At 60.4% G+C, this 25,620-nt stretch overlaps 1 protein-coding gene across 6 annotated transcripts in view; it reads left to right on the plus strand.

Annotated features, from left to right (window-relative positions):
* KDM4B (lysine demethylase 4B) overlaps window positions 1-25,620 on the plus strand; it is a 130,002-nt gene that overhangs the window by 73,567 nt on the left and 30,815 nt on the right. For all 6 annotated transcript variants that reach the window (XM_059159572.1, XM_059159568.1, XM_059159569.1 and 3 more), the window contains 3 exons: window positions 2,801-2,850; window positions 6,589-6,692; window positions 10,428-10,565. In XM_059159572.1, coding sequence (XP_059015555.1) covers window positions 2,801-2,850; window positions 6,589-6,692; window positions 10,428-10,565 — 292 coding nt within the window. The remainder of the gene's footprint in view (window positions 1-2,800; window positions 2,851-6,588; window positions 6,693-10,427; window positions 10,566-25,620) is intronic.

Raw genomic sequence — 25,620 nt, forward strand, 5'->3', positions numbered from 1 at the left:
TGGCTGGCCCTGGGGGAAGCCTTGGGCTGTTGGACCAAGAGGACCGCCTCAGGGCTGAAGGCTAACCTTGGCGGAGGGGTTTCCTGACACTGGCTGAGAGGGATGGGGAGAACCAGAGGAGGGAGGTTCTGAGAGGGCTCTGGGGCTGAGTGGGAGGGGAGAGAGGCCGGGGCAGCTGCCTGCTGGCCACCAGAATGGACTGGACCAGAGCAGCCGGGGAGGCTGGCCGGCCGAGGACGCCGTGCAGGAGCGCTTTGCTGCCGGCAACTGCAGCTGCGTGTCCAGAGGGGCGCGCCGGCCTGCCGAATGGAGTGAGTTTGGCCATGATATTTGACCTTGTGATGGGGGCGGAGTTCCTGGGGAGCGAGATAAATTGCCCCCATGTTGGTGACCAATAAAACCGACTCTGTTTTATGTTCCCAAGAACTCGCTTGCTAATGGCCAGACAGATGCTCCCGCCTCGGGGACTGGTGAGCAGACGGCTCCACCCACACGGCCCTTCTTTCCCCCAGAGGGGGGCCGAGAGTCAGGGACGTCTCTGCCCGTGGTGGGACGCAAGATGGGGCTGGGACCGGGCAGACCTAGGTCTGCTGTAGGGGCCCCATGGGGCCGGGGGGACTTTTCTCCAGGGGGGAATGTCCAGCCCTGTTGGGAGGCTCACCTGGGCCCCCACTGTGCGGGGCCTCCCAGGGCGCCCCGAGGGCCGTGGCGTGGAGAGAGGGCTCCGTGGGCTGGAGTTTCTCGAAGCCTTTGGAAGGAGTGGTAGAGGGAGCCTTCACGGATCCCCCTCCGGGCAGGCGGCCTGGGCTCGCTCAGAGTTGTGTGTTGAGAGATCCCGTGCCCTGGTTCCGCTCGCCTTCCCCTGAGATCTGAGACTTGCATCTTGTCGAGGCCCCGGGGGGTGGGCTGGGGGGCATGTCGCCGGTGCTAGGGCTTCTCGGCACCCTGAGGCTATCTCCGGGTTGTTCCACGTGGCGGGAGGGCAGCTTTTCCTTGGCCGTTGGAGCCCAGAAGGCCCTGCGGCTGTTGGCTTTGTGTCCGGCCGCCCTTTGTAACCCTCCAGGGGCCGCTCTTCTGAGCGCCCGGCCTGGCGTCCGGCGGCCTGCGCTTTCTGATAACAGAGGAGCCGCGCTCCAACGTATTAAACTTTTAACATCCACCAGATTCAATTAATCTTATCTTTACAACTCCCAATTACAGGCGGTAATTAAGTGAAAGCAGCATTGTAGACCGGGGATATTGCATTAATCATCACAGCCTTGGAGCCGTAAATTAGTTCCTCCCGTCCTCCGGCATCTTCCCACAAGGACCGGAATGTTTCATTTCCTTGTTTGGGGGGACGTTAATCCCACAAAGGTGCTTGGGATTGGGATTAACTTTTATCATCCTTACGTCAGTGATAAAAAGCTGTTTAAAGAAGAGTCACCTCGTCTTTGTTCAGACGGTGGAAAATTCTCCGGTGAGCACAGAATCGAAGGTGTTGGGCCGTCTCCTCCGGGGCCCTGCGGTGTGCCCAGAAATTAATTATTTTTATCCTGGTAGATTAGAGACTGCCTTATCTCCTGCCCCTGCCCCCTTTTATTTTATTAAAAAGCACTAATCACCCTCTTGATTGGAATGGACTGAGCCAGCTGCAGAGTCTGGGCCGGCTTCCCGGTCCCCGGCTCTTCTATCCTGCCTCCTGCACGGAGAGGGAGGATGGAGGGTGTGCTGTGCCACACGCCCCCCCATCGGACTCGTTCTAGAACGTGGGGTGTGCTGACGCAGGGGCTCTCCCCTCAGCACCGTTGACGTGGGGTGGGTCGTCTGCGGGCTGTCCCCGGGCGCTGTGGGGGCTGAGCAGCACCCTGACCCACCCCCTCTGCACTGGAAGCACCTTGTCCTGTGGTTATAACAATCACAGATGTCCTCAGACACGGCCCTGAGACCCGTGGGGGCAGGATCCCCCCTGGGCGAGAAGCGTGGCCCTGGAGTTTCTCCCCGATGGGGCTTGGGGTGCTGCAGTGGCTGTGGAGATGGAGTCTTCACTGTGTTCCTTCCTCCTTGGGACAGAGAGACGCCTGCGCTCAGCGTTAAGGACCCACACCCCAGTTCTGCCCGCCGGTGCTTGAACACGGACGTCTTCCTCCGAGTCCGGGGTGGCGCATCAGCTGGGGGTGGCCGCTCGGCACCGCCTGCCCAGGCTGTCCCGCCCGGGAGAGAGGCCCTGCCATCCCGGCACGCCAGCTTCCGCACACAGCCGTCAGCGGGGGGTCCCTCTGGCTTCATCTGTTTGCAAACGTCCACCTTCCATCTTTCTTATTTCTGACGGGGCCTCAGGAATCTTTCAGACGTAAAATGTGTACAAATAAACCGTGGGGAACGGCGACAAATGAAGTGTGTCTCGCTCCTGAGCATCTTCCCGGGAGGCTCCTGAGGCTGGGGGCGTGGGAGGCAAGGAGACTGCTGAGGGGTGCAGGGGGGTGTGGGGGGTGGGGGGCCCTCCAGCCCCTCCCCTGCAGCTCCGATCCTGGGCTCACTTTTTTAGGTTTGCCTTTTTAAGCCTCATAGAGGTTTAGCGCTGCTGAACGGGGAGCGCGTCCAGCCTGGTGTCCAGGGAGGCCATCAGGGAGGCCGCGGACTGTGGCTGGCTCTGGGTTCCTGCCCTGCCACCTTCCCGCCGCCCTTCACCCCTTCTCACAACACCCATGGCGGCTGCAGTTCAGTTCTGCTCTGAGGCTGTGGCCGTCGCCCCCGGGCCCCTCGGATGCACGGCGGCCATATGTGCTGTCTCGTCTGACGGGCCTCCCTTCTCTCGCAGGTACGCCATCCCGCCGGAGCACGGCAAGCGCCTGGAGCGGCTGGCCATCGGTACGTGTGTGCGCCCCCGGGCGGGAGGGAGCTGGGCCCCGGGCGGGCAGGGGTGGGGGCAGGGGGGTGACAGCCCCGTGCTCCCGGGTCGCCCTCTCTATGCGAGTTTCCATCTCTGGGTGTGGTGGGTGCTGGAAGCCGTCACTGTCTGATATCCATTTCCTTTCCCACTCATAATCAGATCTACCCCCAACTCCGCCCCCGCTATGGGGCTGGTCACCTCGTGAATGACGCACAGGAGGCCATTGCTTTAAACTCTCTTTTTTCCGGGTTGTGAGCACGGAGCTGCCAGGTGTGACTGCGGACTCCAGCAGGCCGGGGAGGGTGGCCGCGTTCTTCCGTCTCGCTCCCGGCTCCTGGCACTGTGTCACAGCCTCCTCTAGGCCTTATAGTCTGTGTTTGGTCTGGAAAAGCAGCGGTCTGGTGCGGGGCCCCCTCGCTCATGCCACGCAGCTGCGTGGTGGCCGGCGGGCTGCTTGTGCGCGTGTGCCTGCTCCCGGGCTCCTCCAGCAGTCCCTCCAGACCAGCCCCTTGGGGGATTCTTGGGCTGCCTGAATTTGTCAGAGAGGGTCCCGGGCAGTGTCTGCAGAGGGGGCACTGACCACTTGGGGTAAAGGCAGGCCCTCAGGTCATGGCATCCTTGGAGACGAGCCAGACACCCTACTGGGTGATGCTGAGGCCCCCGACAGAGGGGCTGGTGGGGTTCCTGACAGAGGGGCTGATGGGGTTCCTGCATTGCTCCCCGTCGTGGCGCCCTGCTCCGTTCTGACAGCAGGTGGCTGTGAGTGCCTGGGACTGTGTTGAGAAACCCCGCTGGCACCAAGAGTTTGGCCCTCGTTGGCCAGAAGCCCCTGGGCAGGTGGGGCAGTTGGGGATCTGGCCCTGTTCTCTGGGAGCTGCTGGGACAGCACAGGGGCCATCCGATCCCTCTGACCCTCTGGGCAGCCTGAGTCCTCCCTGCTGGCAGCCACGAAACCTGGAAGCCATCACTCAGCCTCGGCGCAGTCTCCCTAACGACCTGCCGCCGTCCTTTGTCCCTTCCTCATGCCTCCCCCAAGGAACGCCCACTGTGCTCTTCCCCTGCCCGTGTTGACTTTGGAGATAGAAATGGTGGAGCTTTCTGGGAAATGGGGCTTCTATGCTAGTTGCCCATCTGTTCACCAGACGCCTGCTACACACTGATTCTCCGAGGACGAGGACAGAGGGAGGCTTGTCAGAGAGTGGGGCCAGAGCCCCGGGCCCGGCTCGCCCAGCCTCGAGGCCGGCGGTGTTGTCATGTGGGAACGTGGGCTGTGTCTTCACAGCAGGGCTGAGCCCCCATAGCAGGACCGCGCTTCTCACTGTAGAAATGCCACTTACAGTCCTAGCCGAGAGCAATTTCTCTTATTAAGATCTAAAATAAAAACCAAATTAAAATGTTTTCCCAACGTATTTTTTAAAATATAAATTTAGAATACAAATATTAATTAATACAGGCTTCTTGACCAGTTCCCTCCAGAGGCGCCGGCTCTAGCCTGTGGCCCAGTCCTGTGGTCACATGGCCTCCCCTGCCTCACTTCCGTGGAGACCCTGTGGTGACGCCGGGGCCCCCATCTCAGGGTCCTGCACTTAATCCCATCTGCGGAGGGCCTGCTGCATGGAAGGGAACATAGTCCCAGGTTCTGGGGAGCAGGACGTGGCCATCTTTGGGGGGGCCACTGTTGAGCTTCCCACCCCACCACAGCCACGGAAGAAAGTGCCACAGAGTGGTCTTCATGGGTGCCCTCTGGTGACCACAGGGCTGGCGTTCACCCCCCTTTGCCTGCTTCTCTGCTTTTAGTGTCCCCTGGATTTTGCAGCTAGCCGCACCTAGCATGTTCTTCCTCTCTGTGCCTTTTCTACCGGAAAAGAAAAGTGTTGCCTTTGGACGACCGAGTGTCGCCTAGAAAAGCTAGAACGGAGGTCCTTCAGGGCCATGGCAGCTCTCACTGGAGCTTGGCCTGCTCTCCACATCCTTCCTGCAGCCGAGGCCCTGCTGCCCCCGGATCTGGCCTGGTTTGCTTTCTGGGCACGAGCAGGACACTCAGTGCCGGGGTTGGGAGAGGACGAGCCAGGAGCTGGAGGCCCGCGGGGGCCACGCCATCGCTGTTTGTGACCAGCGTGGACTCTTAAAGTCAGTCCTCGGCAGGGGGACTGGGGCCGTCTGCCCTGGGGGAGGGTGGGGAGCTGTGGCGCTGGCGGGAGGGCTGGCCCCCTGCTTCCCCTGCGCCCCTCCTCGGAGGATGGGAGAGGTTCTAGGGCAAGTGAGTCACTGCCCTCCTCCTGTCCCTTCCAAACTTTTTGGGGGGCGTGCGTCACAGACTCCATTATTGAGATGGATGGAATGAGATTGCAATGAATATGGAAAATGAATAGCCGAGCTCCAAATGGGCTCGCGGGGAGAGGCGCGGAGCCCACGGAGAGAGCGTTAATGTGTCGGCGCGCGATTGGTGCTAATCACTTAAAATGTGCGCCTTTATTAGAGCTTTAATGAGAGCCACTTAAACTGTGCATTAAAAAGAGGGACTGCAGAGAGGCCGCGGGCCGGGCGGCAGGGGCCATAACTCTAATTGAAACGCTTTTAGCACCAAGGAAAGTTGCTGGATTCAGTAATCCCTCGCACTTTATAGAACCTCGCAGTCACAGTCGTGTCCTTGCCGGCGGGCCTCCCAACCCCCACCCCCTCCCCCAGCAGGCGTGTGGGCAGGGCCCTGTGCTTGCACACAGCACACGCACACGTGCAAGGGTGCCCTCTCTAGCTGGCCAGCCCCCGGGGTGTGTGCTCTGGCCCGGATGCTGGGGGCCCGCAGTCTGGGTCGGCTCCCAGGAGGGTCCCCGGGCGGGCTGTGTCCAGGGCCTGGTCCTGAAGGGAGCCCTTCCTGGCTGCCTCTCACTGAGGATTCGGGTGAGGAGACCAGCACCTCTGCGCGGAATCGCGGGGCTTTTCTTTAACCTTGAGACCCACACATCGTTGATGGGAGCTTCAGCCAACAAGCGACTGGAAGGGGTCCCTGAACTACGTTAGCCAGAGTTTCTGAGCAGATAGAGCTGATGGTCTGACTTCTGTCCGTTCACAAACCTTGATTTAAACGAGCTGTGTGGCCTGCACTGTGAGACAGAAAGCACCGGATGTGAACTCGCATCTCGTGGGTCGCAGACGGTCAGCCGGGGTCAGGCTGCTCTGCTCCTTTCCTGCCGCGCCGCAGGCCTCGGAGGGTCAGCCGAAAGCTGGAGTCTCCCTCTCCGGGGCCCACACAGGGGGCCTCTCCTCCTCTTGGTTGCAGCCATGGCTGTGTGGGGAGCACTGCCCACGGCTTCCCGGGTTGAAAGCGTCCGTCTCGGTGTCCTGTCTCCCCCCTGCTGCACCATTATGTTGGCTGAGCAACGGGGCACGTGCAGTGCGGTGGGTGCTGTGTGTGGGGTGCTCAGAGGGGGTGGCCTGTGCAGCTGTGCCTGGCCCACACCCCATCTGTGACTTGGGGGCACACTCGGTTGCACAGATGGCCACGGCCCCTCCTGGCTCTGGGCTCACTCACTGGAGGCCTGAGGGCTGCCGTCGCTGCCGCCAGCCGAGTGCACAGCTTTGGGCAGGCCCCTGTGCGCTTTGTTCCCTGGGGGCCACACGGCTCCATGCTCCGCACCTGATGGGGTCGAACGCTGCCACAGTAGGCCATGCTCAGCTGCCGCCCTCCCGACTGATGCCCGTCTTTTCTGCTCTAGGGTTCTTCCCCGGGAGCTCCCAGGGCTGTGATGCCTTCCTGCGGCACAAGATGACCCTCATCTCGCCCATCATTCTCAAGAAGTATGGCATCCCGTTCAGCCGGGTACGTACAGGCGACCAGGGCCCCGGCTGAGGGGACCACCCATGTCCCCGGAGACTGGCTTCTTAAGCCCGCAGAAGGTTCTAGAAGAACACTAGCAAGCCAGGGAAGGGCACGTTGGTTGGGCAGTCAGCCTCCAGCTCTGCTGTGGTGGGGGGTGAGGATGGAAGAGGGCAGAGATGGGTGGGGTCTTGCCTTATGTAACTCCCACGCAGTCCCCTGCCCACTGCGGCTGCTGGCCGCCCGCCCTGCAGGGTCCTACGGGGCTGGGATTGCGGTGGAGGGACAGCTCCCACAGACTTCCTGGGAAGCCACAGGACAACTGGGCAGTGCCCCTGACCCCCACTCTTAGGCCTGCTCTCTGGCCGCACCCCATGACCCATGCAGATGTCCTTTGCGAGAGTAAATACCTGTTTGGAAAAGAAATCTGTGGTGCTCCTGCAGGGTGAAGACTGCTAACTCATTCAGTTTACTGCCCTGGGTGGGGGTGGGGGGGAGGCGGTGCTCCGCTTGTCCCCAACAAAGGCTGTGATGAATGAGGCCTGAAGCTGGGGAGTTGGGGTGGGGAGGTGGGCGGCCGTGGAAGGCCAGCTCCCAGACCTGGGCCTTCGTCAGGGGCTCCGCTCCGGAGTGGGGCTCAGCTGCTCTCTGCTGCAGGCAGTCCCTTCCCTACAGATAAGCCTCCTGGATGGGAAGGTCTAGGCCTGCATCCCCAGGTTGGTCTGGACCAGAGGGATTTGCTGGGAACCTTCCGGAGAGGCCAGAGCAGACTCTGGTCTGGGTAGCGGAGGCAGGCCGGGAGAGGAGGCCCTTCCTGGGATTCTGGTTCCCACAGATCTCCCTACAGGAGCATTTGTCGGGCATGGGAGCAAGTTCTGCGACCAGACCCTCACGCCCACCCTTGCTGGGAGTGTCAGTGGGTTGTAAATTGCTTCTGACATTTCAGTCACATTGCCTATAGCATCAGTGTGCAGATTGGGGGTTCGCTGTAGCCGTCGGGGTCATCTGTCAGGGAGCGGCACGTGGTCTGAGAAACGCAGGTTTCTCTGCCTCCCTCTCTTCCCCTCGGCCCCTGATTTGAACACCACCAGTTACCAGGAACCTCGCAGACAGACCCGGCATTGCTCCCAGAAGTGACAAGTACTTGCTTTCCTGTGGGTTGTGGAGAACATTCTCTGGGCGCTGCTTCCCAGGAGAGAGAGGCCCGTCCGAGGAGCCGGCAGGCTAGCACCCTCCCCTCCACTGTGTCACCATCTGCCTGGCACTGCACTTGGTGCATCAGATGCCTGAAAGTCCCCTGAAGGTGGCGGCCTCCTGACCTGGGGCAGCTGGCTCTCAGAGGCTGGGCTCCCCCCACCAGCCCGGCCCCCAATGGTCCACAGGCCTGCAGGGCAGAGGCGGAGGCCAGCCCAGCAGGGACCAGTGTCAGGCTCCAGATGAATGTCCTGACCAGGTCCGCAGGGGTCCCCTTATCGGAATTCCTGGCAGCCCGGGGCGGGGAGTGACTCCCGCACTCCCCTTATAAATCTTTGTAATGGTATTTACTTCTAGAAGAAAAAGCAGATCAATAGCAGAGCTTTTTAATAATTAAAAGTGTGTATTTCCGTAATCTGCCACGGACTTCCTCATTTATCCTGCTGGAGCTCAGGGAAGCAGCCGCGCTCAGGCTTTTCCTCCATGACTGGTGTGTCCTGCTATCCGTCCCTGCACTGCTTCTGACTTGGCTGCATGGCCGAGCCATCGTCCCAAGTGCCTTCTGATTGCCAGTGGGGTTCGTGTTGGTGGCGGTGACACAGAGGACAAGACACCGGGGCTCGAGATGAAGCCACCAGGGTGTCGGTTTTGTGACCGAATCTTGCCGGCCTTCCTGAGCACTTTGCTTCTAGGCCTTGGTTTAGGGAGCGACCGGCCAGGAGAAGGAGGGCCCCGCGGGGACCCCCGCAGCGCTCGCCTGCCCACAGGGCTCCCTGCTCATGCCTGTGCCCTGCGTGGGGAGGGGAGCAGGCAAGCCGGCTTGGCAGGAGCGCGAGATGATGCTCTCCAAGGTCAGCTCAGAAAGGATAAGAAAATCCGTAATTATGTTTTCAAAGAAAAAAAAAATCCCTACATTTTAATTGTATTAGCCACTCATTTCACACAGCCCTGCGGCGGGAACCGGCCCAGAGAATCCTTGCTGGGCCCAGGGCGGCATGGGGGGGGGCGTTGCTGGGGCCTCGGGGACACTGAGTGTTCTCTCCCCACCCCCCACTCACCATCTCCTGCCATGCGTGGGCTTCTTCCCCCCCCACGCCTGTCACTTGGACAGGAATTTAAAAATATAACTTAATGCACACTGACTTCCTTTGATTGGTGCAATTCATTACTTGAAAAGAAAAATATCTTCGTGTTCTTAAGGACTGGCTTTCCTCCAGGCTGTGTCAGTTTTGATTGATTTTTGACTCCGTGGTTGGCTTTGGGACGTCTCCCACCCCCCACCCCCGCAGGGTCTGACTTCTTGTTGGTTACGTCAGTGCATCCAGCCGCTTCTGCTCATCTCTCTGGAGAAATAAATACAGATTAGCGAGCCTGAGAAGTCGTACGAAGCTACGCCAGAAAGACGAGCAACTTGATTAAGTGGGGCGAGAGGAGACACTTGGCCAGAGGACGTTTTAGGCACCTGTAGGCTCAGAGAAGGGCGGTTGAGACCACGAGGAGATACCGGAGCCCGCCCAGAGGGACCCCGCCCGCCCCCTGAACACTGGCCAGCAGGAAAGTTGATGGGGACTCCCCACCGCGACCGGGGTGGGGGCTGCATGGGGAGCCTCCGCGGAAAACTACCGGGCAGGTTCTCGGAAACCCAGACGTGCCACCGCCAGGAGGCCCCGCACGAGTGCGGGCATGCGTGTCTGCGGGGAGATTGGCCCCACCATGTTCTCCAACACTCACCACAGCCCCACTCCGGAAACAGCGGCGGTCTGTCGGCAGGAGGATGGGGAAGTACTCAGCAGCACACCCGCACGATGGGGTTCCCTTTAGGAACCAGAAGGGACAGAGGACCTGGAAGTCGCACCAAGGGACAGAGGCAGACACAGGACCACAGTTTGTACGAAGCCGTTCGATGAAACCCAAGAAACAGACTCCTCAGGGACAGAGGCCCGTCTCACGGCGGGGGGATTGCTGGGTGGGGGGCTGCCCGCGGTGGTCTGTTCCTCTGCGGGGCACTGGTTACTCCCAGCCCCAGAAAACAAGGACTTCGTGTCACTCCCATGCCAGCAGCCGCGGTTTCCGCGTCTGTGGATCAGACCTCCGGGCTCACCTCTTGTGTTCTGGGACAGGGACCACCATTAATTGTCATCCCTCTTTTGGATCCAGTGTCTTCTGGAGTGATGGGCGCAGTGCCACCCGGGGGGGAAGGGGGAGGAGGGACCCAGGGGGGTCGCTACCTTTTCCTCCAGGCCTTGGGGCGAAGGTTATAGACACTTTCCTCTGGGGTCCTTGTGGGCCTTCTCCCCCGTCACTCACGCTGAGCTCCTTGGTTTGGGGTCTTGTTTCAGAGGCTGGATCGGGACGCTTGAACAGCTCTGGAACCATCAGCTCACGTAGCAGAGCTCCCCACCTTGACATTGTGTCCTGCTGACACACTGTTTCTCCGGCCTCTGTGACCTCAGTGGGGGAGCCACACGGTAGCCTCCGCTCCTAACTCTGGGCCTCGCCCCTTGCCTACTGGCCCTGCTCACCTGTTGGCCTTTTCCTCCCCAGATCACACAGGAGGCCGGGGAGTTCATGATCACGTTTCCCTACGGCTACCACGCCGGATTCAATCACGGCTTCAACTGTGCAGAATCTACCAATTTCGCCACTCTGCGGTGGATCGATTACGGCAAGGTGGCCACTCAGGTGAGTTCCGGCAGAACCGCTGGAAGGGTCCTGATGGGGGTCGGCCATTGCCAGCCCGCCCCTGGGTCCCGGGCCTGCGTGGCCTCTGCTTAGACTTGGCGGGGGGCCTGGTCTCTCCACCAGCATCTGATTCTGGGATCCTCAGTGAACTCATCCCCAGGACGTTCCTCACCCAGAACGAGCAGGGAGGAGGCACAAAGCCTGCGACCTGCAGCCAGGGACCAACCTTCCCCACCAGACCCTGCTCTCTGGGCCCGAGGGCTTCCTGGTGTCTGGTTTGTCCATGGAGATCACTGGCGGACAAGAGGACTCCTCTGGTTCTTTTCCTGGGAAAAGGAGGGCCTCGCTTTGAGGCAGCAAGAAGGGGCTGTCGGTGGGAACAGGCTTGCACCAAGGGCCTTCCTCCCAGGACTGCCACTGCGGCCCTGGGCCCCTGTCACAGCCTTCCCAGAAGGTGATGCGCTCCTCCCGTCAGACTGGCTCAGGCTTTGGCCCAGGGTTTCGGCCCATGGGCCTCTCTCTACTGCAGATAGGTCCAGTTACGGGTATCTCTCTGGTGCTGGGGCACGTGGAACAGGAGTTCTCCCTCCAGCTGGGCCAGCGTGATGTGAAAGCGGGGTGCTTCCTGCCAGCCTCCCAAGTTGGAGCCTGGGGTTCCTCCGAGGAATCGCTTGGCCAGTTCCAAGTCAGTGCATTGGACCAGGGCAGTCGGAGGATTTCTTGCAAGACCCAGCAGTGGTGACCCCCATAGGGATCATCACGGAGGCCGCTGGCCACGTGTGGGGTCGTGGCCTTGAGCTGTGGGTGTAACACATGCCACGTCTAAGGCTCGGTGCGTCACCAAGGACGTGAAATACTGCCACAGATAAGTGGTTCGTGCGGGTTATGTAGCCAATGTGTTTGCATAGTTCGGGTTAAACCAAATACGTCATTAAAGTGAGCGTCTCTTGTTTGTTTTCACATTTCGAGTGTGGAGACTGGACTGAAGCTCGCGCAGCTGGCTTGTGTCCTGCTGCTGGTGGGCAGCGCAGGTCTGGACGGAGGGGCTCACCTTTTATGTTTCTAACTACCCAGTTCTCCAGCTACGCTGTGTCAGCACAGTTCAGAACAGGAACCGGGCTTTGCAGGACAGACTGGAGGGGCACTCGGGGGTGGGAGTGCTGGGGTGGTTCTCCCGGGGGGGCCGTCTTTGGCAGAGACGCCAGGTTTTGCTGAAAGAGAAGGGGCAGGAATACCAGAACTTTTTCTTTGGACCTGAAGGAACGATGGGCTGTCCCAGAGTGTGTGGTTTTGTTCACGTGACCGTGGGGGCACTGGGGACGGTGAGACAGCGCGCAGAGAATTCCACGGGGCCTGTGTGCGCGCCGAGGGTGGGAGCTGCGATTGAGTTGTAAGCTCTGGACAGGATCACAGACTTGTCCTGGAGGTGCCGTCGCCGCCTGAACTGCACTGGGGCCGGCAGGGACTGCCCAGATAGTAAAAGCAATTTGGGGTTCAGCCATGTGTTCACAAACAAGTGACATTTGGGAAGTGCTGCCTTAGATTGGGCCTCCGCGCTTACATCGCCGGGCGGCGTAGCGTGAAATTACTGCGCGAGTGGCATGCCGTGCTCCGCGCCAGCCGGGTCTGGGCCCGTGGCCAGGCCCCGTGCCAGGCTACCTCGCAGAGCCACCCCAGCCGCCCCGACCCCCGGGTCAGGAAGGCACGGGATTCTGCGGGAGTGACCGTTGGCCATGGGGCATCCATCCGTGTAGTCCTGGAGGGCAGCCCGCAGGCTTTTCGGTGGTGGGACCAGGGCGACGATTTCTGCCTCTCGCTAGCAGTGCTGCCTCATAAGCCTTCCAGGCCGGACACGCAGTGAAGGTGCCTGGCCTCGCGGATGACAGCTGAGGCGTGTCCGAGGCAGGCCTGGGAGGGGTGGGGAGATGGTTCGGGTCAGGGAATTCTCAGGGACCTGCTGGGTCCTTGGCCGTGTGTTAGGGAATGGCCACTGGGGTCGGAGAGGATCCCAGGATGCTTCACCTGAGCAAGGGCTTCTCTCTGCCAGCCCCCGCTGCCCACCCCCATCTGTGCCGGGGCCGGTTCCTCCGCACACCTTCCTCAGGACCCAGGGAGAGTGTTTCTGCTTTCCAGGTTTTTAAATTTATTTTTTACATTTGTTTATTTGAGAGAGTACCAGCATGGGGGAGGGTCAGGGGATGAAGGAGGCGCCTGACATGGGACTTGATCCCAGGACCCCAGGATCATGACCTGAGCCGAATGCACATGCGTAACCGACTGAGCCACCCAGGCGCCCCAACCACTTTCCAGATCTTAGAGACTTTCAGCTTGGTTCTTCACCGTCTTCAGGCTCTTCAGGCTCCACTGTGCCCCTTGTCCCTTTTTCAGTCACACTCCCTCTGGGCTGGCCCATTTGCCAAATTCTTGCACTTGGCCAGCCTCCAAGTTTCAGGTGTTCGTGTTCTTTGTCCTTCTAGAGCAGGGTCAGCAGATGGGGGCCCACCGGCCATGTTCGGCAGGCTGTCTTCGTGTGGTCCACAACCTGAGAATGATTTTTTTTATAAAAATTTTATTTATTTATTTGACAGACAGAGATCACAAGCAGGCAGAGAGGCAGGCAGAGAGAGAAGGGGAGAAGCAGGCTTCTCACTGAGCAGAGTCCGATCTGGGGCTCGATCCCAGGACTTTGAGATCATGACCTGAGCCAAAGGCAGAGGCTTTACCCACTGAGCCACCCAGGCGCCCCCTGAGAATGATTTTTATATTTTTAAAGAGCTGTGCAAAAAAAATCCCAAGAAGAACATGGAACATGTCACTTAAAATGAAACTCGGGGTTCTTGTTCATAAATAAAGTTTTATCGTGGCAGGGCAAGTGGGCTGCCGCTGACCTGGGGGACCGATGGCATGGGCAGGCTCGGGCCCTAGCCCTGGCTTAGCACCCAGGGTCTGCTCTCCGGCCTGGGCTTCCCTAGCACCCCCCTGCCCCCTGCCGCCAGCGCAGGGCTGAGCCGCCCTGGTTTCACGACCGAGCTGAGCTGACGTGTATTTTGGTGGTTGCTCTTTTCCGTGGTTCTCCTTTCGGAGCCGCTTCGCTGGCATTAACCTTCGTGAGCCGTCAGTGTGCAAGAGAAGCACGCCGCTGCCCGGGCCCTCCCAGGCCTGCACTGAGGTGGGACGAGCAGGAAGACGCTGCCTCTTTCCTTGTCCCTGACCCCTGCCACAGTTTCTGGATCCCACAGCCCTGTCACCGGGGCACAGCAGCAGATGAAAACCCTTGCTTCCCAATGTCGGTCTCCTGGGCCAGCCCTGGGCCTCCATCTGGAGCAGGGAGATCGCTCCCAGGGTTTTACATAATTAGGGAGAAGCCAGCTGGGGGATGGGGTGAGCAGAGACCAAGGGTCAAGGCTGGGACTCCTGGGAGGGGGCAGTGATTGCAGGGACACGGTGGGGGGGGACTTCCTGCCAGCTCCACCCCCCAGCAGCCGGGAGAGAGGAGCCCCGCAGTTTGAGTGACATACATGTAACCCCACTCTACACGTGTGCGGGGTCAGGGGGTGCCCAGACGGTGGATGTTAGCTCTGTGGGGTGCAGTTTGGTTCCTTAAAAACTTATGGTCTCAATACGTTTCTGTCTTCTTTATGCAACTTTTTTTTTCTTACGAGCAAGTGTAGCTTTTCAGGGGAGGGAGAAGTGATCATCCTGGCCCTTCCTGCTGGGGGTTTCCTCTGTGAATGCCCTGCAGCCCCCCAAGGTAGAAGGTTCTGGTTGCTATTGCCCATGGTAGGGTGGTTTTTTTGGTTTGTTTTAGAAACAGGAATGAAAAACCAAATGAGCCAGCAGGCCCAAACCGGGTCACTCCAGCCCGGCTTTGGTTCTCCCCCGCCACATGGGGAGCAAGGGTTGCTCCAAGTCACATGCAAACTCAGTCACCCAAGTGCTGCTGAGCACCTGCTGTGTGCCTAGGAAGCACCGGAGTGAGCTGGGCCCACAGGGAGAGGGTGAGAGGTGGGGTGGGGTGTGGGGGCCCAGGGACCCTAGGAAGCTACAGGGCCTGGTGCAGAGCAGGTGTGGGGCCAGCCTAGCCCCAGGTCACTTGCTGCTGCTGCTTCGTTTTAAGCACCGGCTTTTCTCCGCTCCACCCCTCCTCAGAGTCCACACTCTTTCCTTTCCTGTGTCTCTCCCTCCCTCCCTCTCCCTGCTGCCAGGTGACCCTGAACTTTGTGACCTCGCGAGGGCAGGAGAGGTCAAGTAACTGCCAAGGTCATGGTGGCAGGGGTCCAGAACGTTCACACCCTGCCTGTTTCCCTCATCCCGCTGGGAGGCAGGAGCCCATCGACCGTTCTGGAGCATACCCGTCCCAGTCCCACCCGGGGCTGTCTCTCCAGGCTGGCGGCCGCCTCCTGGTGGGGGGTCCAGGGCTAGACTGGGGTGGTGGGAGTTGCTTCCTGAGGCCTATGCTCCATTTCCGAGAACAGAAGTTCCTGTGCTCACACAGGTGGTCTTTGTGGTGGGATTACAGTCGGGGAGATCAGAGGGATGCGCCAGAGAAAGGAAACGTGTGCGCACCACCCTTTCTTGGTGTGAACTTGAAGTTGCCCTACAAGGCTGCACGCTGCGTTGGATTAGCTCCGCACAATCCCGGCTGCTTCCGTGGTGGGTGGCGCTGGGCAAAGCCGGACCAGGGGCTCTTTTCCTCATCTGGTGGTGCCGACATCCCAGGCTCCTCCACAAGGCAGGTGCAGAAGTTGACTGCGGATTAAACAGAGCGAAAGAGAATTAAAGCCTCATTTGCTGGGCCAGGAGCCCGGGTGCACTTAACTGATTTTCTGCCGGCTGTCTGGGCCGCCGCCTGCCGAGATCTTTGCTTTCCTGGGAACTTACCACCACCACCCCCCGACCCCAGAGGCATCTGGCAGGGAGGGGCCTTCTGCCAAGTGTGGAAGAGGGGAGAGGGCCCTTGGCCCCCCAGATGCCCAGCATACCGGGTGAGGCCTTTGTTCCTGTAAAATGGGAACCGAAGTGTTCAGATCGTGTGCCTTCTGTTTTGGGAAGCGATGACCCAGGAGCCCAGGTGGAGGTGGCAGCAGGCAGGGAGCCGCAGCCCAGCCAGGCTGGAGGTCCGGCCGTGCACCTGCCCCCGCCTCGCTGGGCTTGTGATTTACGCGCTCGGCAGCCAGGTGCTTGGGGCTCGTGGCAGATTGCTGTGTGAAGTGTGTTTGCCCCTCACTCCTTCCTGGGGCTCTGTCCTTAGCCTTGCCTGCGGGCCATCACAGCCACACAGTAGCTCCGGGGGCCCCCAGGCTGTCGGCCTTCCCGTGGATTCCACTGCATGTGGTGTCCTCCTCTCTGGCCTTTGTGAGAGTCGTGGGAGTGCTCGTGTAGGCGCCTGGCACCGAGCACCTAGAGCCTGCTTCATATTATCGCGCTCGCCATTGCCGTCTGTGCGGAACGGGAGGTGGGAGGACCCGGGCTGCAGACGGGCAGGACCATCCGGGCAGTCCTGGTGGGCAGGGTCACACCTGTGGGCCCCAGAGAGGACAGCGACACATGGAGGAGGCTTCCTTCATGGAGAAAGGGGAGGAGGGTGATGCTGGAGCCCGGGCCTCCTGGGGGCTGCATCGGGCTGGGTCCCAGGCCAGGGACCTTGGCCACCTGGCTGGCTGTGGGATCTGCAGGGGGGAGGTGGTGGGGGCAGCCCGCAGTCAAGGGCTGAGGGGAGCCCTGGGAGCCGTGCGCCTAATTGTTTTGTTTATGAAGCGCTTCTGAGAGCTTCCAGTGGATTTCCTAATGAACTGGTTTGTTCTGTGTCTCGCTGCAGCGCTGGTAATTACCGCAGAAACGGGGGGCCGTGGTGTCTGTGAGCCATCACGAGTGCATGTGGGCTCCTCGGCTGGGTTTCTGCCCTCGTCGGGGGTGTTTAACGCTTTGTGGGCCCAAATGCCTGCTGGTCTGATTGTTCTGGGAAGAGGCCCGTTGGTCGCTGGCCATGCCGGACGTCTGCTCTGGTGCTGCCAGGCGGAGGGTGGCATGTGGCTTTGGACCTGTCGCTCTGCAGTGGCTGCTCCACTGTTGGAGCTCCCTGCAGGAGCTGTCTGGGGTTCAGATGGCTGTGGGTCCTGCTGTGACGTGTCCGCCTTCCCTGTGACCGGTATTGGCCTTCAGGGTGTCCATGCCCTCTGTGTCCCAGCACAGATCAGAGCACAAGCGGCCGGTTGGGAATGCTCGTTGGGAGTGGGACCCAGAGCAGGGTATCTTGGCCTGGGGCCCCTCAGAGGTCTGAGTGCGTGCCCGATAGATGCGGGTGGAGTGTGTGCAGCACCATGGACCTTCACTCCGTGCCCCTGCCAGGGCCGTCCCTGCCCGATTTCCAGCAGAATGGAGTTGTCTTGTCCTCAGCAGGGTGCTTGGGGGACTGGGGCGTCTGCTGGCTTTGTGCTCTCGCCAGGGTAGCCTGACTCTAGTTATTGCCTCTGCCAAACGGCCGTGCTGTGCTAGGGTGGTCGGTGACCGACACTGGGCATCGTCTGTGGTGTCTGTCCCTGCAGGTGAGCCCTGACAGTTCTCGTGGCTGGGAAGACACAGGGGGGAAGGCTGAGTGGTTTTTTGAAAAATCACAATCCACATTTTAAAGAACGTGGCCTGGCACCCATGGCAGGGGGTAAAGAGAGCTGAACAAAAAGAACAGGAGCCTCTTGTTCTCCAGAAACATGGGGGTTGTGGCTGTTAGCAGAGTCAGCTGAGCGAAGTTAGGGGTTCGCTCAAGCCATAATGGTATTAATTTTAGGGTATAGAGGATCCTTGGGCATGTAGAAGATTGAAAACAATCTGAGCCCACACATGCGATGAACCAGCTGGATGTTGGAATACTATTCAGCCACGAAAAAGGGTGAATGGCTCCTTGAGTTCTCAGGTGGGGCATTCCCCGAAAAGGTATCCTGGAGAAAAGGCAGGGTGTAAACAGTGGTTGTGGGCCATCATCTGTCTGACAGGAAAAGGCCATCTGTGTTTGTTGGTTTGTGGAGAACATTCTAGAAGGAGATACAGGCAGGGGGAGCAGCAGGTCCTCTGGAGGGGCCCCTGCACTCCCTCTGGTCCTCCCAGGGTTGTACTCCATGAAGTGCTGGTAGACCCTGGAAGTCTCTTCTGAGCTCCGTCTGTGTGTGCCTTGGGGTCTCCCTGCATCTGGGGAGCAGCTGCTAGCAAGATGGGAGCTCTCATACTCCAGCGGGGTCCAGCAGGTTCTGGAAATTGGAGGCATTTGGGTCCCACGTGTCAGCTGGGGGAGGTCAAGCTCTGTGGAAGATGTGTGTTTGCTGCCCGTGGACCCCCCCCCACCCCGAGCCTGATGGTGCATAGCCCCCGGAAGCAGCCTTGAGAGGTCTTGTTTGAAGTCCAGCCCACAGAGCGCCGTCCAGGCTTGGAGGCAGAGGGGGGCGCTGCCCCCAGCTGGGCCAGGGCTCCCGAAGCCGAGGAGCCATGGTGGCCTCAAGGTCCGGTAGGCCAGGTTGCGGAGGTGTGAGTGGTGGGCTGAGCTGAGGGAGCTCAGCGCCTGGGAGGGCTCTCTTTTTGTTGCATGGTGTTCAAGGAAGGTCTGGCTTTCAGTGTTTTTTATCTTGCTTTACAAGAGTGCCCTGTTTTATATGTTTTTGGTCATTTTGTGGGGGCTTGTGATGGCTGGGAAAGGGTAATTCTTCAGAAGTTGAGAACAAAGCGCCAGACCTACCAATCAGACGCAGAGAAACCCTTCTGTTGCCTTCCTGTCTCCTGCTGGATGAGCCGTGCGGGGAGGGGCTGGAGAATTAGGAGGCAGGGGTCTTGTTTTATGATCGGAAATGCGCCGACGCTGACTGATCTGCCAGCCGCTGGCTGGGAGCTTTGCCTGCGTGATCTCATTTAAAATCCTCGACAGCATGAGGCTGCTCCCCTTCCCCTAGAAAGGTTTATCGTAGTGACTTCCCACATCCCCTCCCGTCCCTGTCCCCGTAGGCAAAGCTTGGTGCCAGCCTCCCGAGAAAAATGCGGGGGGCGCGTTTCTGAGCCTGTGCGTTGAAGCTTTCTTTGCATTTAGCAAAAATGCTTGCGGAGGAGACCCCGGATCTGCGGGACAGACGCCAGTGTGCTCGGTGGCTGAATGAGTCCGGGGCGGTAATGGGGAGCAGGGGGGCTCATGGGGCGCCCAATCTCAGAGGAGCCATGGATCTGTTGCCGCCTGCCCCCTGCTGACTCGGACCCGAGTCGGCCCTCCCGTGTGGTTGGAACATCCCGTGAGCAGTGCTTTGCACAGTGAGGGCCACGGGATGCTAGTAAAGGAGATCCTCCAAGATGTATTGGGTGTTAATACTGATTGCTATGAAAAGGTTCAGTTTTTTTGTTTGGTTTGGGTTTTTTTGCTTTTTTTTTTTTTTAAGATTTTATTTATTTTTTTGATAGAGATCACAAGTAGGCAGAGAGGCAGGCAGAGAGAGCAGGGGAAGCAGGCTCCCTCCCTGCTGAGCAGAGAGCCCGATGCAGGACTCGATTCCAGGACCCTGAGATCATGACCTGAGCTGAAGGCAGAGGCTTAACCCTCTGAGTCACCCAGGCGCCCCTGGTTTTTTTTGCTTTAAAGCCTAGGGAGGGAGAGGTGGAGTCGAGCGGCAGCCTTCGGTCTTCGTCCTGCGGGGGGCCCTTGTGGAAGTCAGGTCTCATGTTGGTGGTCTGGGAGTCCCCGCTGCCAGGTATCCTGAGTGCTGGGAGCCCACATGCTGGTCCGGCTCCGTGCGCCCTCTGAGCCTGCCCTCTGCCCCCAGGGGCCCTGAGCCAGCCGCTCCGAGCCTGACGACATCCCAGTTTCTACTTTTTCATGCTTGGGAAAGAAGGAACCTATTTGTCTCTGCTTGGGGCCCCTGTGCTTGATAACCAGAGGCAAACCTCTGCCCTATCCTGTTTTCTCATTCTCCTCGGTCTGAGCGGCAGGTCCTGGGAGACACATGCACGCATGTCGGGCTGTTTGATACGTCAGTCTTCCGATCTGCGGTGACAGGCTCTCTGCTCCCAGGTCGGCGCTCAGATTAGGCCCAGCGCCCCTCAACTCCATGGTCGTAGCTCTTGTCATTTGTCATCTGGAAGTGACATGAGTGCTTCTCGTTGAGCCTCTGGCTGGCACTCTCAAGATCCCCGGCCTCTGGTGCAGTTCTGTGACAGGAGTGACTCACTGGGGGCCACAGAGGCCTGGGCAGGTGTGACAGGAGGCTCGGTGTTGGGGGGGCCCGGCTGGGCTCCTGCCCCTGCTCTCTCCTCTCCCCGCCCTCTCCCTTCCCTCTCCTCTTGGCCTGTTGCCATCGGAGTCCTCAGGGCCCCTGGTGAGCGAGTTCCTGGGTGGGCCATGAGGCGTCCTGCTGCCGGCCCTCCCCCAGCTGCCTGTCCGGTCAAAGGCAGCAGGACATGAGCGGCAGGACGAGGAGAGCGTGCCGGAGGGGGCAGGGGAGGGCTGCGTGGGTCTCTTGTGCTCTGATGCCACCAAGGGGAGGGCCGCTGCAGGGCAGGACAAGCGTGAACGATGCCGCCTCCATGCAGCCCCGCCAGCGGAGAGCACAGGAAAATAGTAGACACGTGGGAGAGGGGACCCTCTTGGAGCTCCAAGCCTGAGACCCTTTTGCTCTGGTTTTGTGTGGCTTTACAGGGGCCCAGTCTGATCTCAGTCCCTTTCTTTTTACTCACCCGCACGCTTAGGAAGTCACGGGCCCTTTCCACCTGCACACCCTCCAGGCCAGAGAGCGTGGGGATCCGCTGTGCGGGCCATCGGTCAGGGAAGCCGCGCCTGGGACCCCCCGGGACGTATTCCTCGGCTGTGGACAGAGTGTAACCCCTTGCGGGTGTAGCATCCTGAGACTGACAGGAAGAAGAGGCCGCCGCCCGCACACCCACCCCGTGGTGGAGGGCACAGCCCGCACCACGCAGGGCTGTGTTCCTTTCCTCTTCTGCTGGAGGCGCAGGTGCAGGGCTTCCGAGTAAACCGGCTGCCCCGGGGCCTGACCCCGTCACTCCATAGGTGTCATTTCAGAGACCTCTGCTTGTGCTCCTCCGTGTGTGACTACCTGATTTCGTAAAACCAGAAACACCAGGCGGTTCCGAGCAAGGAGAGGACGATCAGTGGCTGAGGGCTAGGAGCCGGCGTCTCCGCTAGGAGGGGACCCGAAGCCCCCCGAGAGCATGGGGTTGGTCCTGTCCAGCCCTGGGTACTCTTTGAGGCTGGGCGTCGGTCCCAGCCTGGTAAAGGGCAGGTGGCCCAGGCCTTCTGAGGTCCTTTTGGGCTCCAGGAAGCACCTTTCCGTGGAGAATGGCCAGCTCGGGCTGCAGGTATGGGGGAGAGCTGGCCTCGGGTCCGGCCTCTGTGCACCAGGCTCTAGGTGCTTCCTGGCCCTTGGTGAGAGCTGGATTCTGGAAGTGGCTGGAGGTGGGGTGTGCAGCCTGCCGTGCTCAATCAAGAAGAGGACAGTGCGGGTATGCACAAGGGTACCTGTCCCCGGCAGCTCAGGCTGCTGCAGCAAAGGAACTGGGTGGCTTGTAAACAGGAGGAGCATAGCCCCTTACGGTTCCAGGGCTGGACATCTGAGACGTGGGTGCCAGGGGGACTGGGCTCTGGTGAGAGCCCCCTGGCGGGTTGCGGACGGCTGCCGGCCCGCCATGTCCTTGCAGGAGCGGGGAGAGGACTTGGTTTAAGTGTCTCTACCTCCCGACAGTCCCATCTTCAAGTGTAGGCACATCAGGGGTTAGGGCTTGACCTGGGGACGTGGGGGGCCACAGCCCAATCCCCAGCACATTTGCAGGGGCTCATACCGTTCAGCGGGGTCGGCCTGTGGCACGCACCCCGCCGAGGTCCTTAGGCCTCAGGCCACCCTGTGGAAATCATTCTGCTCCTCTGACCAAGGCTCACCAAACTTTCTGTGAACGTTCGTGAGTGTGCAGGCCACGCGGTGTCTGTGGAACCGCTCCGGCAGCTGTGGCAGCACCGGCACTGCAGTGGCTGTGGCCACGTACCAATAAAACCTTATTTACAGAGGGGCGGCGGGCTGCGTTTGGCCCGCTTTCTGTCACGTGGCCATCTTTCACTTAAAGGGACGCACCTACCCAATAAAGAGATTTAGGAAAGTAAGTGGCACAAAAATGGTTTGGCCCCACAGTTGGTGTCTGATGAAGGGGCTTGGCCTTTTCCTAAAGATTCTTGTTCACGACAGGGCCTGACTGTACTTGTGAGCGTGCGTGTTCTATTTCCTGAGGGCGCAGGTCTGTACTTGTGAGCGTGCGTGTTCTATTTCCTGAGGTCGCAGGTCTGTCCCCAGGACGTTTCTGTCATTCCCCCAGTGTCCAGGACCGAGGGTTAGCAGCAGCGCTCGGCGCCATGGTGCGGATCTGCCCATGGCCGTCAAACAGCCTGCTTATGGTTCCTCCTGGGCGTGCGTGGTCTCGTCGGTACCGAAGGGGAGGCCGGCTCTGTCCGGGCTTACCCCTTCCTCGGGTGAGGTCCCTGGAAGGAGACGCTTGCCTCAGTGACAGGAAGGCCAGCGGCCGCGCCTCCCACTCCAACCGGGCTGGCAGCTGGGGGCCTCGCCGGGCGGGTGGGCAGCCGTGGGGGGCGTTGCTTCCCTCTCTGCTGTCCCTCCGACAGCACAGGTTTTGCCTGAATTGAGGGGTGCACCCCCGAACGCAATGTGCCAACTAAGGAAATTGGCGTGGACAGCTCCTGGGGCCACCTGTCAAGGGATCTTTGAGGTGTACTTTGCAGGGCCATCGGCCCCACTGGACAGAAGCATTGTCCAGGAAGCAGTTTCTGCTCACAAGAGGGGAGGGGCGGTAGCCCTCCTGTCCCGGCCCCAACTATGCTGCTTCGCTGCTGGCGGCTGATGGTACCGGGGAACTGGCGAGGGGCCGCAGGGGCTGGGCCATGTCCACAGACGGGTGAGTCCGGAACCAGCGGTGAGGGCCGAGAGCTGTGGGGAAGGGGCCCATGCTGTGGGCGGGAGGCAGGCTGGGGGGAGGGGTGTCCCCTCCTGACAGTGCAGCCCTCCCCGCCTCACCTCCCCGCAACCAGCTCCCTGCCTCTCGCCTTTACTTCCTCCTCTGTTCCCACACGGCCCTTCCCGGCACTAGTGGGACCACCAGCCGCCCCGCCTTGGCTGATGGGGGCAGGACAGGTGCCACTTGGCGCCCTCGTGACTGAGCCTCGCTCCGAGCGGAACCCCGCACGCGGTTCTGGCAGCTGGGGTCTGTGTGCCCTGGGGGCGGCTCGGGGGCCCCCTGACCTCCTCCCCCACGTTTCTGCCCATTTCTCATCAGAAACTAAGGACACAGCCAGCCCCCTTTGAGAGTACTCCGTGTGTGCGGCGGGCGCCGACGGGGGTGGGGGATGGCTGTGAACTTGGGGAGCTGGTGCGAGAGCGGCAGAAACTGTCAGCTCGAGTGACTCCAGCAGAGCCTTGAAAACGCCTGTCTCCGCAGGCTTGGTGTGACAGGGGGAATGAAAACAAATAGTGCGACCTGCTGGCCGTCCTGAGGAGCCTGCTGTGAGCCCCTCCCGCCGCCTGCTCTGAGCCCCCTTCCGCGCCAGCCCCCCGCAGCTTGGAGCCTCCTCATGCTGGCCCAGCCAGCTGCCAAGAGACAGCAGCCTGTGATGTCCCCGGTCACAGGGGAGCTGGTGCTGAGGACTGGGCTATTGGGGAGTCTGCTTGGGCCCGGGAGGAGAGGCTCGGTCTTTCTGTCGGCCTCAGCACCCTAACCCCACCAGCTGGCAGTAGACAGAGCCAATAGGTCCATGGCACCCGCCCTCCCCTCACCCCAGCTCAGCTGCTCCGCCATGTCCTGAACTCCAGCAGCTGTCGCTCCCGTCCCCCGGACCCACTGCTTGCTCCCTGGGTGCCGGGGCTGCTCCAGAATCCTCCCCCCGGACCGCAGCCCCACCACAGCCAGAGCCTGTGGACCGGGAGTGTGGCTCCGCCCGGCAGCTCTGTCCCCGCCGGCCAGCAGGGCTCGGGCCAGGTTCCAGGCCTCCCTACAGTGCTCCGATGAGCACATCCACGCGCCCCCCGCATCAGAGTGCACACAGGTGCTTTTTTTAATTACTCAAGGAAAAGCAATTGCACAGCCACTTCATACAAATCCCTTAAGCCGCTGTCAAATGGGGACTCTGGGGAGGCCACGGCGGGGCCAGGAAGCTGAAACCCAGGCACCATCTGTGCTCCCGCCACTCCGAAGCCAAATTACCCCGCCAGCCTTTCTCTCCTGCGCAAGTTTTCATTAAATGAATTGCGTTTGCTGGGAATCACTTGTCCATAAATATTCCCTCCTGCTCGGTGGCGTGGTCAGGTTATTGTGGTCTCCAAGCCCGAGCTCCCCCTTCCAGCTCCCGCGGGGTGGGTAGCCCGGGAGTGGGGGTGGGAGCTGCGGCTGCAGGACATTCCTCAGGACACTTCTCAGAGCCCCTCCCACAGCCCTGCCGTGCCCACCTCACACGGGGGTCCTCCATGGTCCCCCTTTCCGGGGCAGATGGGGCAGACGTGGAAAGGCCTGTCAGGGCAGGGAGCACAGTTGCTGGCGTGGTTACATCTTTTCCTTCTTGCTGTTTCCATTAAGAAAGTGACAGTGACAGCGACACAGTTGTAAAGGAGAGTGAGACGCGTGCTTAAAATGGAAACATGTTTTAAGCTATGGTTTTGGAAATGGGCTTCTCCTAAGTCTGTTTATTTGACAGGGAGGCAGAAAGAGGGCCTGAGAATGTTCTGAACAGGCCAGCGTTCAAGGTTGGAGCTGCAGGGACCTCAGCTCAGGTGTCCCCAGGCCTGTCCCTGAAGGGTCACTGCCGGGAGGCCTCTGGGCAGCACTCACAGGACAGCATGTCCTGGGGATACGTGTCTCCATAAGGAGGCAAGGACTTTGTGCATTTTAGGCAAAGGTAGGAGGGCACCCCGGGGCCAAGACCACCTCCTGGGGTCCCTGAGGCCACCTGCTTCCAAGTGCTTTATCCTCCAGAATCTAGACCAGTCTGCAAACAGGCCCTGGGCAGAATCGGACCCTTCATCTGTTTTTGTGCATTAGTTTTACTGGTACACTATTCGCTCCCGTATTGTCTGTGGGGATTCTGAGCCCCAGCCACGGAGCTGGGAGGTTGTGCTGAGACCGGGCCACTCACAAAGCTAAAAGTACTCACTGCCGGGCCCTTTATGCCCGCTCTGCGCCAGACGAGCTTCCCCTCAGTTTCTCTCCCTTTCTGCAGCGGGATGATTTTCCAGTCCCCCGTGTCGTCCGCGGGTAGGTCGGGGGACCAGGGCTGCCTGAGTTCTTCCTGCTGATGGAGTGCTGGCTTCCCGACTGGAGCCCAGCTTCTGGAATCTTTAGCTGGCTTTTCTGACCCACGACTTCCAGAGGTGCCTCCAGGGTCCCTGGGACACCTGTGTGCCTCCTGCAAGGTGCCCGGCGCTGGGGGCCGCCGAGGTGCAATGGCCTGGAGGAGGGGCTCCAGGACGTGAGGGCCTGCGGGAGCTGTTCAGGGCACAAGAGGGACGGGCCTAGACAGCAGAGTGGGGACAAGAGGGGCCCCATTTCGGTCTGTTCTCGCCGTGCTCGTTTGCCCCGTGCTCAAAGCGCCCAGACGCAGAGGACCCTGCGGTCCGAGACAGCCTCACTCCAGGTCCCCTCGGTGCACTGTGGGTCCGGGCTTCCTCTCCCCGAACCTGTGAGGCAGCATCCGCGAGCAGGCAGGTGTGTGCCCTTGGGTGCCCCGCACCTTCTCGAAATCACTCGTTTCCTTTTTTGCTCTCAGCCTTTGGGGACTGACTGCTCCCCCCTTCTTGACCCTTGAAATGACTGCGGTTAAGAAGCCGTCTGCGCGCATTTTGACCTCCTCAGGGGTACGTGTGTCAGGCAGATGGCAGATTTCGGTTAGAGCCGACACAGGCCGCTGGAGGTCGGACCCCTCCTGGCCTTGGGCTCCCGAGCTGCGTCCCTCTGCCTGACGACCCCCGAGTCCCCCGCAAAGGGTCTGCCATCATTTCCCCAGGCTGTATTCCGGGCCGGAGCTGTG

The sequence above is a fragment of the Mustela lutreola genome, chromosome 2, assembly GCF_030435805.1.
Source record: "Mustela lutreola isolate mMusLut2 chromosome 2, mMusLut2.pri, whole genome shotgun sequence".
In the NCBI taxonomy this organism is placed as follows: Eukaryota; Metazoa; Chordata; class Mammalia; order Carnivora; family Mustelidae; genus Mustela; species Mustela lutreola.